This window comes from Myotis daubentonii, chromosome X (assembly GCF_963259705.1).
Source record: "Myotis daubentonii chromosome X, mMyoDau2.1, whole genome shotgun sequence".
NCBI lineage: Eukaryota > Metazoa > Chordata > Mammalia > Chiroptera > Vespertilionidae > Myotis > Myotis daubentonii.
Window position 1 is genome coordinate 63,594,288 of NC_081861.1, and position 19,733 is coordinate 63,614,020.

General features: G+C 36.6%; 1 protein-coding gene across 5 annotated transcripts in view; it reads right to left on the reverse strand.

Annotated features, from left to right (window-relative positions):
- Window positions 1-19,733, reverse strand: part of DIAPH2 (diaphanous related formin 2) — a 936,081-nt gene that overhangs the window by 844,660 nt on the left and 71,688 nt on the right. For 4 of the 5 annotated variants that reach the window (XM_059679396.1, XM_059679394.1, XM_059679398.1 and 1 more), the window contains 2 exons: window positions 13,895-13,999; window positions 8,794-8,814 (listed from right to left, as the gene is read on the reverse strand). In XM_059679396.1, the coding sequence (XP_059535379.1) occupies window positions 8,794-8,814; window positions 13,895-13,999 (126 nt within the window). The remainder of the gene's footprint in view (window positions 1-8,793; window positions 8,815-13,894; window positions 14,000-19,733) is intronic. The other variant, XM_059679395.1, reaches the window with a different exon arrangement.

Sequence of the window (19,733 nt, forward strand, 5' to 3'; positions counted from 1 at the left end):
ACTTTGAGCTTGGCCATAAACTGATACTTTTACCAGGAACTTTCTTTCAGTATGACCTTCATCAGCCTGGGAAACAGATTCATTTGGCTCTGTTTTGAGGAAAAGGTTCTGCAATATTCATTCAATCAGTGCCCATGATTCCCACGCCCGAATTAGGACCAAGAAACACACACCTATATCTAACCTTCACCCATAATGCGGTTATCCTCTTAATTCAGATTATTTAGAAATACAGCAAAAGGTACAAATGTGACATCTCAATTATCTAAAATTGCTTATGTGGTAAGAAAACAAAATAATTAGCTCTTTTCTATCAGGGTCCATTGAGCCAACTGAAATACACATGGCCTATGTTGCCTAGTACAGATACTTAAGTTTCGGTTTATAAACAGGTAAATGGCATTAGGATGATAAACAACATTATGTTCAGCAGCAATGTGCAGAGAGCATATTTAAAACAGTAAAAGTCAGAGTCTGAAACAGAGAATCTAACTATAAAATTCTACTCTTAATGGTATAAGTGCTAATAAAATGTTTTTGCATGATGATAACTTGATTCCTATTTTTTTTCTTTTACTACTTTCTCCCTGATTGGCATGTCTACCTGAACTCGTCTTCTTTTCTTCCAAACTTAGTATTGCTCCTGACTTCTCTATGAATGCTCAAGTCACCATCATTCCAGTCACTCATGCTTGAAATTTCAGTCACTGCTGAATCACACATCTCCTCTGCCTTTCTTAATCATTTGCTGAGGCTGAGATATTCCCCTTCCACAACCTCCCTCTCTCTCATCCATACCCTCCATTAAGTTCTTCCTAAGCACTCTCCAGTTCAGGGTCTTATTATTTAAGCTACTTCAACAACCCCCAGCTTGAGCTTCCTAACCTTTCCAATTTCCACTCCTCCATTAAACTTCCCCAAATACAGATCAGATTTTGTCATCCCACTGCTCAGAACCTTCTGGGATTCCTCACAACTCCTTGGCATATCCCTTCTAATGACTGAACCCACCTTTCCAAGTTTACTACCCATTACTATGATTAACCTGTGTTTTCAGTCACCTTCACTAACTCTCAGGTTGGTTAATGAATACCCCCGTACTTCCCATGGTTCACCGCACTCCAGACATGGCCACCTCTTTGCTATTCTTCAACTACTCAAGATACACTCCTAACTCAAAGCTGTGGCGCTTAACTTTTTCTCGGCCTGTAAAGCTCTTCCTGAGATATTTTCATGGCTCTCTCCAATTTCATTCATGTCTGTTTCAATGCCATTTGCTAAGAGAACTCACCTACCTATGTATATATAAAACCCTAATATGCAAATAGACCAAACAGCAGAACAACAGAACAGCCAGTCGTTATGACATGCGCTGACCATCAGGGGGCGCATGCGAAACATGGCTGGCATTGGCAGCAAGTGGCAGAGCGTGGAACATGGAGGGCATCAGCCGCGGTGGGATGGTGGAGGTGAGCAGGGGTGCCAGACCAAAGTGGGGCGCCAGTCATTGTCATCAAGGTGAGCCTATGGTGGTTACTGAAAATTCTTTGCTCCCACATGCCACAGTCCTGCCCAGAACTTGCACTCACTGCTGGCGCCAGCCCCACTCGCACCCAGAACCAGCACTGGAGCTGCTGCTCACACCTGCTGTCAGCGCCTGGTGCTAGTCCCGATCACTGGGTGCCGTCAGCGGGTGCGAGTGGGGCCAGCATTGTCAGCACATGGAAGCAGTGGTGGCAGGAGTGAGGCTGACGGCACACAGAGGACCAGGGGCCATGGCAGGAGGGGTCTGGCAGAGGCGTGGAGGAGGGGCCGAGTTCCGCCCCTGTCCTGTGCCCACTTCAGCCTCATGGCCCACAGTTCCTTTCAAGGTGCATGAATTCGTGCACTGGGCCCCTAGTCTAAAATAATAACACAGCCCTGATCACAGCTTTCTCACCTTGCTTCCCCCCCTCCTTTGTAGCACTTACCACTACCTGCCATCATATTTGATATGTGTCTTACTGTCCATCTTCCTAGCTAGAATGTAAACTCCATGAGCAATTTCACTTTCAATTCTGTTACTCACATTTTTCAAGATGTAAATTATGGCTGAATCCTTCACTACCTTCATGCTAATGGAGCCTTCATATTTTTTATCTGCCTGTATCTTCACGTAGGACAAGGGTTATACTATTGATCCTATACTTACTCAGAAACCTGAAATATTGGAATCATTTTATTTGCCATTATGGTTCATCATATGAACAGCTAGAATAGTATCTGGCATATAATAGATAACCAGTAACTCTTTGTTCAGAAAAGAATGCCAACTGTGGCCAGAGAGGCTAACAAGATCACCGGGAATGAATGAGTGCTGAATCAGAGATTCAAATTCAGGTCTTTCTAATGCCAAAAAAACACTATCCCAAAAAACATCCTACTGCAGCAGTAGGCACTCAATTATTTATGTCATATTAAATTACCTTATATTTAACATTGTAAGGTCTGGTCACTATAATTCTATTTTCTAATTACCGTGTGTAATCATGTCAATTCTTTTTTTTTCTCCCACAGAGGAATAGGGATTTTTCAATCTGTGGATAAATTTTTCTTAGCTTGCAGTGAAATCAAATCAACCATTTTCACTGTTTTCTAAATCTGTTTTATGCAATGTGTTACTAAATAATAAAAACAATATATTTTGGTTCAAAAAGTTGTACAACAGTTATTTAGAATTAGAAGCTATTAAAAAAGCCATTCAGTTCTTTCTATTCCAAATTCTCTTTTGCCACTTTAAGATATCTACAGGAAGATATTTTATCATTTCCCTGCAGGGATCGTATCTATAACAAGTATTCAACTATTTTACTAAATGTTTAAAATAACTTTCTGAATATTATCTTGAGACCACATATAAATTTTTTCTCAAAGCTCAACAATAATCTACGCCACATAACACATAGCTTCCAATAAGCAGGTGAAGCATTCTCCCTTATCCATCCAGCTAACCCTCATCACCATTCTTGGTCCAAAATAAGTGCTATCAAATAGCACACACCTTGAATACTTCACCAATAAAAAAGGCAGCTCATCTAATATTTATCTAATATTATTGTGTCCTCTTCCTGTTTTTATGTTTTCCATACCAAGTTTTTTGAAGAATCAAATATACTTAACAAAAAATATAATTTGGACCTACTATTTGTAAGCTTCTTTATATGTTAAATATAAGCACTAAGATCCAAAACCATCCTGAATTTAGTACTATTATCCTCACTTTATGGAAGGGAACACTGAGATTCAGAGAGGTTAAGTAAATTATCTAGGGTCACATAGCTAGTATATAATAGAATGGGAATCTGAACCCAGGTCTATTTGCCTGTAAACCCATGCATCCCTTCACAGAGTCTATACTACAGTAATAAAAAGACAGACCCATAGAGTGACAGTATTATTCAAGGCATATATTACTATAAAGCAGTGATTTCAACCAGTGTGCCATAGCACACTGGTGTGCCTTGAGAATTTTTAAAACATACAGTATCGCCCTAATTGGTTTGGCTCAGTGGATAGAGCATCAGCCTGCGGATTCAAGGGTCCCGAGTTTGATTCCGGTCAAGGGCATGTACCTTGGTTGCGGACACATCCCCAGTTGGGAGTGTGCAGGAGGAAGCTGATCAATGTTTCTCTCTCATCTATGTTTCTAACCCTCTATCCCTCTTCCTTCCTCTCTGTAAAAAATCAATAAAATATATTTAAAAATAAATAACTAAATAAATAAAATAAAACATGCAGTACCTGACTATTTAGTCGGGGGCACTGACCTCTTTTCCCTAGGATTGTCAAATTTAAAAATGACAACATCCAACACAACAATAGCCATCTGATGTGAATGAATCAAAACTACACCTATTTTTTTTTTGTCAGACTGGCAAAAATATATTTTTTGGCGTGCAGCAGAATTTTAGTAATTAGTTTATGTGTGCCATAAGACATAAAATGTTGAAAATCACTGCTATAAAGTAAAATAGGAGTATTATAAGAGAAGCCCTTAAGGAACATAAAATGTAATAGAAAGTATAAGATGAGGTAGAAAGTGATTCCATAAGAGATAGAAGAAAAGAAAGTGCTACAAAATTTCAGAGAAATTGTTAGGGGATGGAGGTGGGACTCAGGCTAGGTTTCATGGAAGAGCCATAGAGGAGGGGCAGAATGTGGACAAACGAAGGGAAACGTTCCATGCAAAAAAAAACCCAAACACACAAAACAAAATAAAACAAAAAAATCAGATAAGCAAAGTCAGAAGCAAGACTGCATGAGGCTGAGAGGTTGGTTATGTTAAGGTAACAGGCAGTTTTGCAGCCTGCTTTTTAAAGTAAAATTGATAAAGGGGAAGAGTGAAAAGCACAAGTGGCAGTAGTTCAAGATCAGGAGGGCCTCAAATGCCTCCATTTCTGCTCCTGATCAACACCGAAGAGACAAAAGAAAGACAGGGTCAGGCCGACCCGTTCATTACATATTCCACCTTTCCAATTTCATTCTGGCTTCTCTATCACTCACTTTTTTGACCAAAGTATGTAATTTCTAGGTAACTATGATTCTTAAAGTGGTTATTCTAGAAATTCTTCTCTCTGCAACAGTTCTATGAAATTCTAACCTGCCCATTTTATCAATGAACAAACATTCTCCTCTTTTGAAAATTAATGAGACCATGAAAATTAAGGCCATTTGTACCTGACTTTCACCAGAGTGACTGTAAATACTATTTGTCCACTCCTCTCTCTAGTCTTAAGACAACAACAAAAACGTCTCCCTTTAGGGACGCCTCCCATCTAAACTTGTAGAACTAATCCCTCATCACTTCCTCTGGAAGCTGATTCCTATGGTTTCCTTTATCGAAGGGTTTGCAAACTCCAGTGTGAGAAGCAGGTCATAGACAATGGATATGAAATAGTTTATATTGCAGATCAATCATAACACCCATCTCATACTGTCTTTCTAAACATTCTCAGACAAAATGAAACTTTTCCATGAACCATATACAGCCTATTGGCCTGCCACTTTGCAACTTTTATTACATTGCATCTTCAGACCCTGCCTTTATTGTGTTTACCTGTCTGTCTTCCCCATTAGACCTAGCGTTTTGAGAGCAGGAGCGATGTTCATTGGGGAAGACATATAAATGATTTATTAAAATATGTTCAATATTATAATACAGTTATATACACAGTGCTATGGGAAGGAAGGAGTTATCTAGGACAGCTTCTCTGATGATTGACATGAAGCTTAATTTGAATAGATATTTAGGAGCTTGCTGGGCAAGTTGGAAAAGAAAAGGGCATTCCAGCTCAAAGAAATAGAATATGCTTGATTTAAAAGTATTAAAGAATAGGATGTTAAGGGATTTCTAAGAGCTGCTATATAGCCAGATGGCAGGCACATGTACTATGCAGCTGGAGATGAAATTAGAAAGGATGCAGGGATAAGGTGACAAAGGCCAAGAGGGAGCCGTCTGAAAGTTTTAAGAGGGAAACACGATCTCTGGTCACAGTGTAGAACATGCAGGAGCCCAATGAGAGAACAAAGACTGGGAGAGACTACCCACTAGGCAGGGAAGTTATTGGTGTGGGAAATGATGACTCCGAACTAAGGGGGCTGTGGTATAGGTTATTAGGGGAGAGAGTTAAGAGTTACTTAGAGAAAACAGTCATAGAAGTTGGTAATTGGATGTGGTGGAATCTGTAGTATTTCACTGGTTTCTAGCATAGGCCATTGGGATTGTTTATGGTGCCAAGATCAGAAATATAGGCTGGTTCCTGCTCACATTCAAATAAGTTCAAGATTCCTTTATCACACAAAACTCCATGATTTAACCCCACCCATCTAAATCTACCCTGCAGTACAATACAGGTCCTCACTGACTCACACACATGTCTCCTGGGTAGCCCCCCGAACAAATCTCTCTCCATCATAATCCAGCATTTCTCAAAGTGTGCTCCTCAGCCTACCTTAACAGAACTGCCTGTGGTGCTTGGTACGAAATGCAGAGTTCTTGTATCCCCATAAAGGACAAAAACTGCAGTTTGTTACACTTTCAAGTTTGAGAACCATTTGCCTAATCCAGCCTACCTACTTTCAAATTTATTTTTCTTAAACCCTGCTGAACTTAGCTCAAACTAATTTCTAATATTCTGCCAGGACTTTGAGATCCTCTTTCAAATTGATTTTTTATTCTTTACAATATACATTCTTTGTTCTAGCAAACTCAGCCTCATCTCTTGCTTTCCCCTTCCCTGCCCCAACCCCCAACACGATTTGGTTCTTCCTCTAAACTTTTGCATTGAATATTACTACCCTAATCTGGTAGCTTCCATAGTCTCCCCTCCCTAGTCCACTCCCAGCCATCAATTTAAGTTCAGAAATTTTCAAGGAATTTTCTCTAATTACTCTAACCCTACTTCTCTCTCCTGCATATGAATTTCTATTACAATAAGTCCTCATTTAACATCATCCATAGGTTCTTGGAAACTTTAATTTTAAGTGAGATGACATATAATGAAACCAATTTTTACACAGACTAATTGATATAAACAAGAGTTAAGTTCCTACAGTATCTCATCAATGTCATAATGAAACGATGCTGAACAAAACAACGTTACTCGAGGACATGCTGTACATCTACAATCAGCATGCTCAATGGAAGGTTTAATTATTTCAACATATATTATTGAAACTAAAAGGTCTTATCTCATTCTTATTTTCCAGTCATCAATGCACCTAGCACAGTTCTTGGCACATAACAAGCACTAATGAAATATGTGCTGATTTCTTCAATTATCCTGAAAGATTGATGGCTTTTTCCCCCTAGATGTCACTTTGAATTACAAAAGGGAAAAGAAGAAAGCAAAATTTTAAAGCAAAACAAATATTAGACACATTCACTATTCTAGATACATGGTGATGTTAAAGATGTTTCCTCCTACAGACTGCTTAGTCATGAAGGCAAGGTGATTACAGACAGCTCTCAATTACAATACAGGGCATTTTGGTGTATTATGCAATAGTGTATCATCCTATATAATAAAAGAGACATATGTAAATTGACTGACCCTCCACTACGGCCACCAGCCAATCAGGAGTGAGTATGCAAATTAACCCGGTAAAGATGGCGGCTTAATTTGCATACAGAGGCGCCAGGAGGAGAGCAGAACAGGAGAGCTGGCAGATTGGGGGGACGTGGCTCCCTCGGTTGCTCTCCCCAAGCCACCAGGTTGAGAGCAGATCAGGAGAGCCAGAGGCTTGGGGGGATGTGGCTCCCTCAGTTGCTCCCAGCGACCGAGGGAGCCATGCCCCCCCAAGCCACTGGGCAGAGAGCAGAGCTGGAGTGCCAGCGGCTTGGAGGACTTGGCAGAGTGGGAGGCCATGGGACAGAGACAGAGCAGGAAGGGAAAACCAAGAGCACGGGGAGCATCAGGAATTCTGGGAATAGTAGTTCTGGTGGCAGCCCCAGGACCTGAAGCTGAAGCCCAGAGCACAGGGAGCACCAGGAATTCTGGGAATCGTAGTTCTGGTGGCAGACGGATCTCCTAGATACTAGAGCAAAGTGAGCCTGGAGCAAGTTACTGTTGTGGTGGGGGATGGAGGGAAAGCAAAGGTGAGACACATAAGTAAAATCAGAGTGTCTAGGAAAAATTAAAGGGAAGATATCCTAAAACTGCCAGGACATCTCCACCAATGAAGCAAAGAAAAAAAAAATGCCTCCATTATTCTGTGAGCAACAAACCAAACTGAGTTGGGGTCTCACACAATTCGCTCATATGATTTCAAAGACAGACAGAAACTCCCGGATTGGAGAGGGCTCCCCTGAGGGCTCCCAGATTGGAGAGGGTGCAGGTCAGGCTGAGGGACCCCCACACCCCCAGTGCACGAATGTCATGCACCAGGCCTCTAGCGTAATTATAACATTGAAATACAGTGCTTTGAATAGAACACTTTTAAAAGACAGCAACAGAGTCTTAAAAGATAATATGCCCTATTCAGTGTGGCTCAGTTGGTTGGGCATCGTCCAGTGCACCAAAAGGTTGCTGGTCCCATTCCTGGCCAGGGGACCTGCCAGGGTTGCAGCTAGATCCCCTGCAGTAGGGGGCATGTAGGAGGCAACTGATGGATGTTACAGTCTCACATTAATGTTTCCTCTCTCTCTCACCCCTTTCTCTCTCTCTAAAAACCAATAAACTATTTTTAAAAAGATAAGATAAGCCAATCACTTCAATTTATCTATTTGATACCTGAGTCACAGTGAAATTATATGACTTGCCCAAAGTCACAGAGCCCATTAGTAGTATCCAACAAAGACAGGCACCTAGACTTCCTGACTGAACATCAAGGATTGTTTTCATTACGCTATGTGCTCAGTGATATTAAATCACAGCGAGGCATTTTAATAAGAATTCCGGGTCACATAAACCAACATTTTAGGAGTCCTTCCCCTGCCATCCTGAGAGACTGAGATACAACATGCAATTTTATCAGAATCATAAAGACTGACACAAGCACAATTCTAAAAAAAAGTAAAACTTTCTAAGACAAAATATACAAGCGTGTTCTAGTTCTAAAACATTTTCCAAGACCACAGAAAAAATACTTATCATAGCTAAATTTTAACCACCCAATCATAGTATTCATCTGACTGCTTTGGTAAAATATACACCAAAAGAAAAACCAAGCATATAAAATACAATAAGCAAAAGTCACTCAATTCCAAAAAGCACAAATTCACATCTAAAGGTAAAACACATCTTTTGTACTCACCGTAACTTTACTTCCAACTATCTGCATGCAGTGGTCGATGAAGAGTGGTTATGGTGTAAAACAAAAACAAAAACAAACAGCAACAGTATTAGTAATTAGAAGCTTTTTACACAAGTTGTGTTTAGTAAATTAGTAAATAGCTAACCCTATGTATGCTCTTAATACTTTAGTTCTACAAACTAAAAAATATATATCAGTATTCATTTCTACCACATTTCAAAAATGTGTAAAGTCTGTGGAATAAGGTTTCCCCCCCAAAAATTATTACAATTTGAGGTGTGTTTTATTTTAAATGTACTGTGATGGGATTCTCATATAGTGCAATCAAAACACCAAGTAATACAAGATTAAGTGTAATTAGGCATCAGATATTTTACCAGCCCACAGCTCCTCCAAAACTTATCAATAGAAAATTACTTTTTCCCAAATATTGCTCGTTTTTTTCCTTTCCCCTGTTAAAACCTTAATGTTGAAATAGGGTATTTTAGAATATAAATGTTGCATTCAACATCGTGTACTAAGTTAAGAAATGAAAGTTAGGTTGAAAACTGGAATATTTTATATTATTATAAATTTAAAGTTTATAATATTTTGTATTATACTTGAAAATTACAAAGAAGAGAGATTGCTTATGATTTTAGTTTTCTAGGTCATCTTAGCATTTCTAAGATCAGATTTTTCCATATCATATGAAGACAAAGAAGCATTTTATATCTAAACATGCAGATATTCATAAGGAAGGAACAGTTCAAAATTGTAAGTTGGACTGAGCTTTTCCTAATGGATAAGAGACAAGAGAATTTCTGAGAGGCAGAATTGTGTTTTAAAAAGAAGTAAAATCAAAGTCTTAAACATAATTTAATGCCAAAATCCAAACATAAATCAAACCACTGTTACCAGAATTCTACACGTGAATATCAAGCAATGTCCAAAAAATGCTAACCCACAATCTAAAACCATTAATCTGATAGAAGTTGTTATCAATATGTGTTCTATTTTTCAGCTAGTACTTAAAAAATCAAATATAATTGAAATTCCAGTAGGAATCCTAAATTGAATAGGCTACCACAAGATACGAAACAATAATGACAGTTTCCAAGTAAATAATTTTAGAGGAATCCATGAATCTCCAGAGAGAGAAGCAGCTTTCTTAAATATTCACTCAACAGACTATTTACAGGCAGTGATCATTTAGTTGAATAAAAGCCTCTTTGGTGCCATTAACAGTCCTCTGAATTGAAAGATATGCTATTGACCTAAATTATTTCCTCCCTCCAAAAAGACAAAAGTCTTATGTATTTGTCCCTTGTTTATTTAGCACAGACATGAGACTTAAAAAGAATGCCAGCCTGTCTTAACAATTAAGGTAGGTCTATACCCAGGAAAATGAACAGGGTATGGCCCATTTAATGATTCACTCAGATTGAAAAACGACTGCATTTAGCTGAAGCGAACAGTTAAGATTGGCAGAGGAAAACTAAGAAAAACTGGTTTGGTCATGTTTGGGTTCAGGTGTTTCACCAAATCCAGATCACGCCTGGAAAAGAAGACCTGAGAAAGAAAATACCTATAATGGCAAGAGCAAAGCCATAATACATGTATACAAACACACACACACACACACACACACACACACACACACACACACACACAGCTATACTGAAACTTTAACTGCTTATTATACAGGTCAATCTAAAAAAATCTATAGATGTATTTGGTATCACTATTTGAAATTATTTCCTATTGAGATCTTTTTTTTCAATGATACCTGTCAAGGGCTCACATGTCTTCAAAAATATAATTTTACATATTTTAAAATATCAACTTTAAAGATTGTGATTTAAGTTAGAAATAAACTTGCTTCTTAATATTCTAATATGGACATTGGCATGTGGCAAGCTAAGGTTAGGATTTCAGTGACTAATTTTTCCTCATAACTGCCAAAATAAGCTGTTCTGATATAACATGCAAGATGCCCTCCAAACCACTGATGTATTCTGCCCTGTTTCAGGATTATGAATTGGTATGACTACATTTGAAATGTTCACAAAGCTTGGTTTTCCAGTTCTGAAAACATATGTTGGTGTTTAAAATATAGACTCTTCCAGTTTATTTGGGGCCAAATGACCTATGTGTACCAGCTATCTGAGGTCAGGTCCAGAACTGCGCAGGCTACAATAAGCAAGCCAGCCGGGTTGGTGCAGAGGAAATGCTCTTCTCTGTTCCCTGAGTTAAAGTTCATTCATCTCTGACAGTTACTCAAGCTACTTCTTCCTTTAATATTCACACAATGCAACATTCTCTATTGTGGGACTTGAAAGGGGAAAAACTAAGCAATAGTTTTCATTATCATCTTTTAATTTCCTTTATATTCTCTGATTCCATGCTAATTTTAGCCCCGTTAATTAAACAATAGTCTCTGGTTTGCTTTAGAAACAGGTTTTGAGCACATACCTATGTACAGTTTCATTTTGCTTTACTGTCCTTACAGGCACCCAGGAGGATGATGGACATTTCCTTTTGAGCTCACATGTTGTTTGTGTTCAATGCCATAGAAAATGACTAATGCAGGTGTTAAAGGGGGAAATGCACAATTTATGTCTCAATTTAACTGCAATTCTCACAAGTTTTACATGTGACTATAAAACATTTTTCCACCAGGGACTCTAGCCCTTAACTTATTTTTACTTCAAGATGAAAGTTTTGACTACTTATAAATAATTTTCATAAAGAAGTGGTTAGAATCCTGCTTACTTTACAAGAGAAAACATTTTTAAGCAGTGTATCAATATAATGAAAAAGTAAGCATAACAATGTATAAGATATGCAAGCAGGATGGAAACCTTGGTTACACATAGGTAAACAGCCATAGGTTATAATTTATGGAAATTTTATTGTCATAATCATGAAGAGGTCAAAAGGTAAGAGAATTGTTTGTCACTGAATGGCATTCCTCTCATCTTCATAAAGAAATTACATAAGCAATTTTCTTTATTTTAACAACAGAAAACACAGTACTAATTAATGGTTCCCCAAGGTGAGGGAGCTTTAAAACATGCTTATCAACAGGCTTTCTTTCACCATAATATTTGCTCCTTGAAAAATATTAGCAAATAAAACGTATACTCTTGGAACTCTAATGAAAGTGCTGGACATGTGTCAGGTGCTCATATGTATGTTGAATGAAACAAAGGTCATATAATAAAGAGTTACAGTACTGACTTTGAGGTGAACGCCTGGCTTAAACATAGAATTTTCAATGTCTTTTGAGAAATATTCAATTTCTATTTTTTGAATAAAGCAATTCAAGAGAGCTCATTGCACATTTCCCCAAATTTTAGCATTTTAATCTGAAAAATGAGTGTATGACTTAAATTGTGCATTTCTTTGGTCATTTGAAAAGGAAACAATATGAGAAAAAATGACAAGTTCTACATAGCGACAGAGTGAAAATCAAAAGGTGAAGAAGAGCTTCATATAATCTTCATTATATTCAGCCCCACTTACACAACCAAAACAACAATAAATGAACCGGAAACACTAACGAAATCATCTCATTAAAAATATGGCATGATTATTCATATATTATTATCCGTACTTTGCACTCAGATTTGGTTATATAGATTTACTCCTGTATTTGCCTTTAGGTATTTGAAAAATAACACTGAATGTACACCCTGCATCTTCCTAAAGCATTTTACTGTGAACAATAACTTGAGTGCAAAATGAGAAGAGATTCATCAGAATTTCAAAGTAAAACCCTATGCATCACCTAATTCTATTGAAAACGACGCTCATGGCAAATTTCACTTATCACTTGAAACATATTTCTGCCCTTGGATACCAGAAGCAAATTAAAAAACATGCTGTTGTTCTGCTCTGGCAGAGCTGCAATGCGTTATGTTTAAATAGTTCGGCATTCGGATTTAGCTTGCTTAAAGTATAATATGGAATCAATATGATCGTGGAATTCAGGGCAAAATGCATCAGCAATTGCCACTGCAATTACTAACTGAAATAGCATTAATAGGAGAGCCAAATAATTTTAGAATATACTTTTCCAATGAAGAACTCTTTTCTTCTCTGGTCAGCTTTATAAATTTAAAATATGCATGTAAATGCATATATATGTGCGTATGTGTATATATATATATTTATATTTATATATATTTATATATACATATATGTGTGTATATATATATATACACACACATATAATATACATACCATACCTAAAATCACTGTGTGTTTGTGTGTGTGCATACACACATATATGTAATATATACATACATAGTGATTTTATGATATCTAAATGAGAAAAGGGTTTTCTTTATAGGTACATAAACAATGCATTTACCCATTTCAAAAATACTTTTTTATTAAAAAAAAACACACTACCCTGGAGACTATTTTTGAAAGCACCTTAAGATGTGAAGAAAGCAACTATTCCATCAAAAAATTGTGTTTTTCCTTCTGATAAGTCTTTGCAAATGAACCCCACTTTCAAATATTTTGAAACTCACACAGATCTTATTAAAGCTCCTATTAAGCAACCTTCTTTATCAAATTAAGCTGTACAATAACAATTACAAGGTAGTTTACATAGTATCATGTAAAATAATGAAGAAGCAAAATTGCCTATTAAAAATATTGTTAAAATATTCATGCAAGCAGACCAAGGCATGTAGCATTAGTGTAAACTTAGTCAAAGCTTATGATTAGGCTATATTTGTGTCTTCAATCTCAAAATCTGAAATGTTCATGTAACAAACTGTATATTAAATGGAATACCTGCAAATTGTTGTCAGTTTTTAGTAAGCACACAAAACCTCCATCCCAAGACTCACTGGTTTAACTCAGAGCCTTCTATCTTTAGTTTGTCCTGTTTATAATGGAATTCTCTCTAATTTTGAACACTTTAAAAAAAATATATATATATACACACACACACATACACTAAATGTATAAAAACACTTGTATAATTTTTTCCCAAATAGGCTATATGAGTACAGTGAGGCAAGAACTTGAAGATCTGCGGTTTATTTTTAAGCAGATAATGCTAAGCTTATTATGTTGGTGCCAGGAAAGACTCACTACTTACAGATTTGGCTGTAGCAGAAATATACTGGACAACCATCTCGTGCTTGGTGGTAAAATCTTTGTTTCGTAAAGGAGCTTTTCGTTCTTCATTGAGGTTCATGTCCTCCTGTTAGAAAGAACATTTTGGAGAGCATTAGCAAATTTCTGCTTAAGAGTTTCAAAAGTGATGAATAAATATTAATATTTATTATTTTTGTGGATCCTTTGCTATTATTTTCCACTCTAGATACTGTAATCTTATATAAAATCTACCATATATTCATGGCTCATATTTCTACCTAGTCAAATAATGAGCAGAAAGGAACAATTTTAACTATCCCAATGAATAAATTGGCAGTTTATAGCATAGATATACATCATACAGCCTTAGCAAAGCTATTTATTTGCCCCAATAACAAAAATAAATATAATAACTACCAAACACATACTTTATTATTTTCTATATGCTCCCCTAGGATCACTACTATTTAGAGGAGCAAATATGGTTTATAAATAAACAGTAAATCTATTATGTATAAATTAACAGTAAATTAAAAGTAATTTATATATTACTTAACATATATATTACTTAATATATATATTACTATATATATATATATATATATATATATATATATATATATATATCCTGTTAATTCATAAGAAGTTACTGGATTTGGGGGAAAAAAAGAGGTAGAAATATAATTACCTATAATGGGATAACAAAAATCCCTCATTGGAGGGGAAAATGTTGTTATAAGAACACATTGTTCGAGGTTCAGTAAATGTTGGTTTGTATGTGGAGAAGTTGAGAATGTGATATGATGCAGCTACTTTGGAAAACAGTCTAGTAGTTCCTCAAAAAGTTACACATAGAGTTATCACATGACCCAGGTTATACCCAAAAGAAATAAAAACATATCCACAAAAATGTGTACATGAATGTTCAGTGCAGCATCACCAATGAGTGGAGACAATCCAAATGTCCATCAAGTAAGATGAATGGATAAACAAATGTAATATGTCCATACAAGTGAATGTTATGTAGCCATAAACAGGAATGAAATACTCTTACATGCATGAACCAAGAAATCACATTATGCTAAGTGAAAGAAGCCAGTCACAAAACACACATGTTATATGATTCCATTTATATTAAATGTCCAGAAGAGGCAATTCTATAGAGACAGAAAGTGGATTAGCGGTTGCCAAGGCCCGGGGAGGAGGGGATGGGCAGATTGGGGTATGACTGCTAATGTGTACAGCGTTTCTTTCTCAGGTGATATAAATATTCTAAACACTGTTGTGATGGTTATACAAGTCTTTGAATATACTTAAAAAACACATTGAACACTTTTAGAGGGCAGACTTAATGATATGTAAATTGTACCTCAATTTTAATTGATTTTTTATCCTTTTATTCTCTTAGTAATTCTGGCCATTACTGTTTTTTTTAATCAAGTAAACTAATGGTCAAAGAAAAATACTGGTTATTTAACAGAGAGATATGTGACAATGTGGGAATAAAAACCCCCACAAAGGATCCATGAAAAGTAATCAAACTACACTTATCTCTTAAATAGTAACTGCAGTGTCAGCCAGAATCTCACGACCTGCATTTGTACCCACTGCAGTGACTCCTATGACAATTCTTATAAATCTAGTGTATATATACATGATCGCTCCTCCTATCACCTTTATCACTGCCTCTATCCCTACATTTCCTATCTTATCATCTTATTTCTCATTTGTATGTCATACTTGTTAATGACTTACTTGAAGGCAGAACACATTTTTCTTCTCTTTCTCTCTCATAGGCGAGATTTAACACAGTTGAACCAAAAATCACAAACACGAAGTCAGATAGCACTTTTGATGTAGTCCACAGATACTCATCTATGTTCTGTGTCAACTTCAACTAACAGGGAACTCACTACCTCAGCAGGCGGCCCACCCTAACTTAGGGTATTGTGATTTTTGCTAAGGTTTCCTTTAGACGCCTGGATGTGAAATATGTACTTTCTAATTTGTGAACCACTTATTTACTGGACACATACCATGCACCCGGAGCTTTGCTCGGTCTAGGGGAGTGCAAATTTGAAAGTCTGTTTGTACCCACAAATTAAATGGGTTATTTATTTATGAAGCACTTAGGACAATGCCATCTTTCTTAAATAAAAATAATAGCCCATGGTCAAGTTTGGAAAATGGATATGTTAAGAAATAATTATAATAGAGGAATGTATATGATGCTTGGGAAACAGAGGACAGATGGAATAGTCAGAGAAGTCTTCACCAGAATTCAGGTCTTAAAGGATTAGGAAAATCTGAGAGAAGGCAAGGAGACAACAGTGGTCTGCTGTCATGTGTGGCTGCCCAACAGCATTTGCACATGCCCACTACCTTTATTACACCTCACAGTGTCAGTCCCACCTCGCCAAGGAAGAATCTATAGAAACTACATTTTGCCAGTCTCCCTTATAACTAGGGTACAGTCATGTGGCTGAGTTTCCACCAATGAAAGGCAATTATAGGAGGTGTAGATTCAGAAGTGAACTAAGTAAGGAAGTAGGCCACTAGTAAGCCATCCATTTTGCTGGCGTGGATGGCAAGAGAGGGGATGTTGTTATGGAACTGACGGCAGCAGCCACATCTTTTGCATCATGACACTTTGATCAAGTGTATTTGGGGTAGCAATAGCTCCTTGTTCGGACTGTATTTCAGTTGTGTGGTTCTGGAATTTATTCCTATAATGATATCTGGAGCCTGTTTCTGCAACCCATCTTGTTTAAGAGAGCTAACTAATATATCTTAATAGCATTTTTTTTCTATTTAAACTAGCCGGAGTTTAGTGGATTCTCTTATATTCCATAATTTGGGCTATTAAAGTAATTCAATTGACTAATGATACTAGTAAGAGTCTGAACTAAGAGAGATGGCAGTCAGATAGGACAGAGGAAATAAACTCAACAACCATGTAAATCTGATTTGAAGGCAGCCTTCTCTCCTTCAGGATAAAGTACACCTACCAGCTTCAACTTATCTTTATGTGACAGGGCTTAGCATCCATATTGCTCTCTCTCAAATATTCTGTGGTTTGACAAATACAAGCAAGGACTTCCACCTCCTTCATCTTGAAATACCATATCTCTATTAATTCAGCATCTGATATTATTACCTTATTGGCAAGCACATTGTTCTACTGACTCACATTGTGTTTGTTTCCATCAAAACCCCAAGTACTGCTCACATATGCTAGGCCATCTCTCTACTGCCTCAGAACATTCTGGCTAAATTCGTCTCCTGCAATGAGGTTAGCACAAGTCTGCATAGCCCAAGTTAAATCCACTCTGGACACTAACAAGATTGTGTGTCTAGATTTGTGAACTTTACCGCCAGGCCTAAGAGTGTGGTAGTGCCACCGGTGGCAGTCTCTAGGCAGAGAATTTGTTCCCCCCTTCCAGTGGCATTTCTACATTACAATGAACCTCCATTCAAGTTGTAATGGCACACATGGCTAAAATCACGCCATCAGAGTAGAAACATTTTGCATGGAGGTAGGCAGGGCAATAAGAGGAATATGAGATTACAGACCTCCGAGGACTGTTGTCAAGATGAAGCATGATCATGCTCCTCAAGCCCTGTGCACAGGGGTGGACAAAAGTAGGTTTACAGTTGTGAGTACTGAAAACAGAGTTTATTCTGGTATCATTACTTATTAGTGTATTATTTTCCAAATGAACAGCTGTAAACCTACTTTTGCCCCACCCTTTACGTTAACTAGCCTTCAAAAATGCTAGCTATTAGTGTCAGTATTGCCTCCTCAGTCTCATTTTTTATACCACATTTGATCTTACCCTTTGTCTTAATAATGCAAGGTTGTTTGTAGTTTTCCTGCATGCACTATGCTGGCACACCCTTCCATTACTTTACACATGATGCTGTTCTCTCTGCCTGCAATGTTGCATCTTCACCACGCTCTCCCTCTTTTAACCACATCTCATCTCATCCCACTCTCCCCACCCAGATCCATCTATGAATGACTCACACGTACACTAGTTCTTCATATTTTTCCCAAATTACCTCATTTAGAAATAACTATCTTCATTCTATTCTTCATATTAATTCTGATATTGCAGCACTTAAATTGAAACTACCTGATAAGTCTATGTCCCCTAACCTAAAAGGTAACTGAGGGCAGAAACTGGGTCTTTTATATTTTTGTATTCCCAGCAAAGAGCAGAGCTTCTGGAATGCACTAAGCAGTTAATAAATATTTGTTGATCCAATGTGATATTTAGAACCTTCTCTCTAAATACTTTAATTTGCTTTATAGCCATCAAGATGGTCTATACCTACAACTCTGCTGCATAGGTTGACTGGGAATAGGTACCATTCAAATGAACAGAAAAGACCATAATAATGACTCATTTTATTTTTATAGAAATAAGAAATATACTACTAATTAGGCAGCTAATACTTCCAATCCATTAACTCTAGCTTTATAATATAATCATAAAAGTAAATAGAGCACTCATAATTCAATATTAATTCTAAACAATATAATTAAATATAAAACTACTTCTAAACATACTGAGTTTTGATAGTACTCAAAACACAAAAGTAAACTTTTAGTATGTTTAAGATTTAGTTAGCACTTCTATAATACATGAGAAGAAATTCGTATTTTGTAGTTTTTTAAAATGTTGTTTGAAGTCTAAGTAATTGACCATTTATATTTTTAAAGCCATACTTGTAAACATTAAACCATTTTTCTCCTTCCACATATGTCATGATGTAATTTTCCCATTATATTTCCCATTATAAGCAAATTCTTTCACTTCTTCAGCAAATACTATATTCTTGAAGTTATCACTAAGAAGCCATATTAGAGTCAACGGAGATTAAAAGTTGAACTAGTTGCCTATTCATTCATTAGTATTCTCATTCATTCATTCATTCATTCTCATTCTCTCTCTCATTTTCCCTCTCTCACCCCATATATCTTTAAATAGATGACAATATAATTTTTAGAACTTTCTCCTCATCTTCTAACATCATACTCTAAATCTTCCACTGTTTTTCTGTTTTGCTTTATGAGAGATAAATTACATTTTTATAACTCTTCCTTCCCTATAAGAGAGCAGTGGTACTTGTTCCTTCTTTATATAAATTTCTATATTTTCTATAAATTGTTTGTTTCTGCAACTTGCCTTGATCCCAGTTTAAGGCTGATTTTCCACCTGTTTTAAAATCTGAAGTGGACTTCACCATCAAATGTTTGCCCTGTGCCTTCTGCTTCTCAACAGTAATTTTTCAAGTATGTTTTTAACTTCAATGTTTAGGGGACCTGAATGAACCAATAATACCCTAGTACCTAAAAATCTGTCCTAGCATGAACAGTGGTTATAGTTATGTTTAATTATTCTAAGGTTATAAATTAACAAACTTTTACAGCACTTGTTTAATTTATTCTTTTCTAAAGATAAGTTCCTTAATTCTTCTAGCTTCTGTGAACCAGAAAAGAAATAATGTTTCTTTCTAAAATTCCAATAAAAATATTAGGGATTTTCTACATAATTAAATAATTGAACAATTCTACCTGGCATTAAATAACTACCTGATGTGTTAAAAAAAAATCCAGTTAACTCTACCTATATAGACTGTAGCCATATAACATTTAGAAGCTCAGATGGAAAACAAAGTTAAAGAAAAAAATTGTTGAAATGCATTATGTCTACAAATATTATGGAAACAAAAGCACGATCTTAGGTGAATGTTACTGAGTATGGCACAAAAACTCTTCATCTAATTCTGCTTCCAGCTCCTGTTAGAGGGATCCAACTTTAAATACTTACATA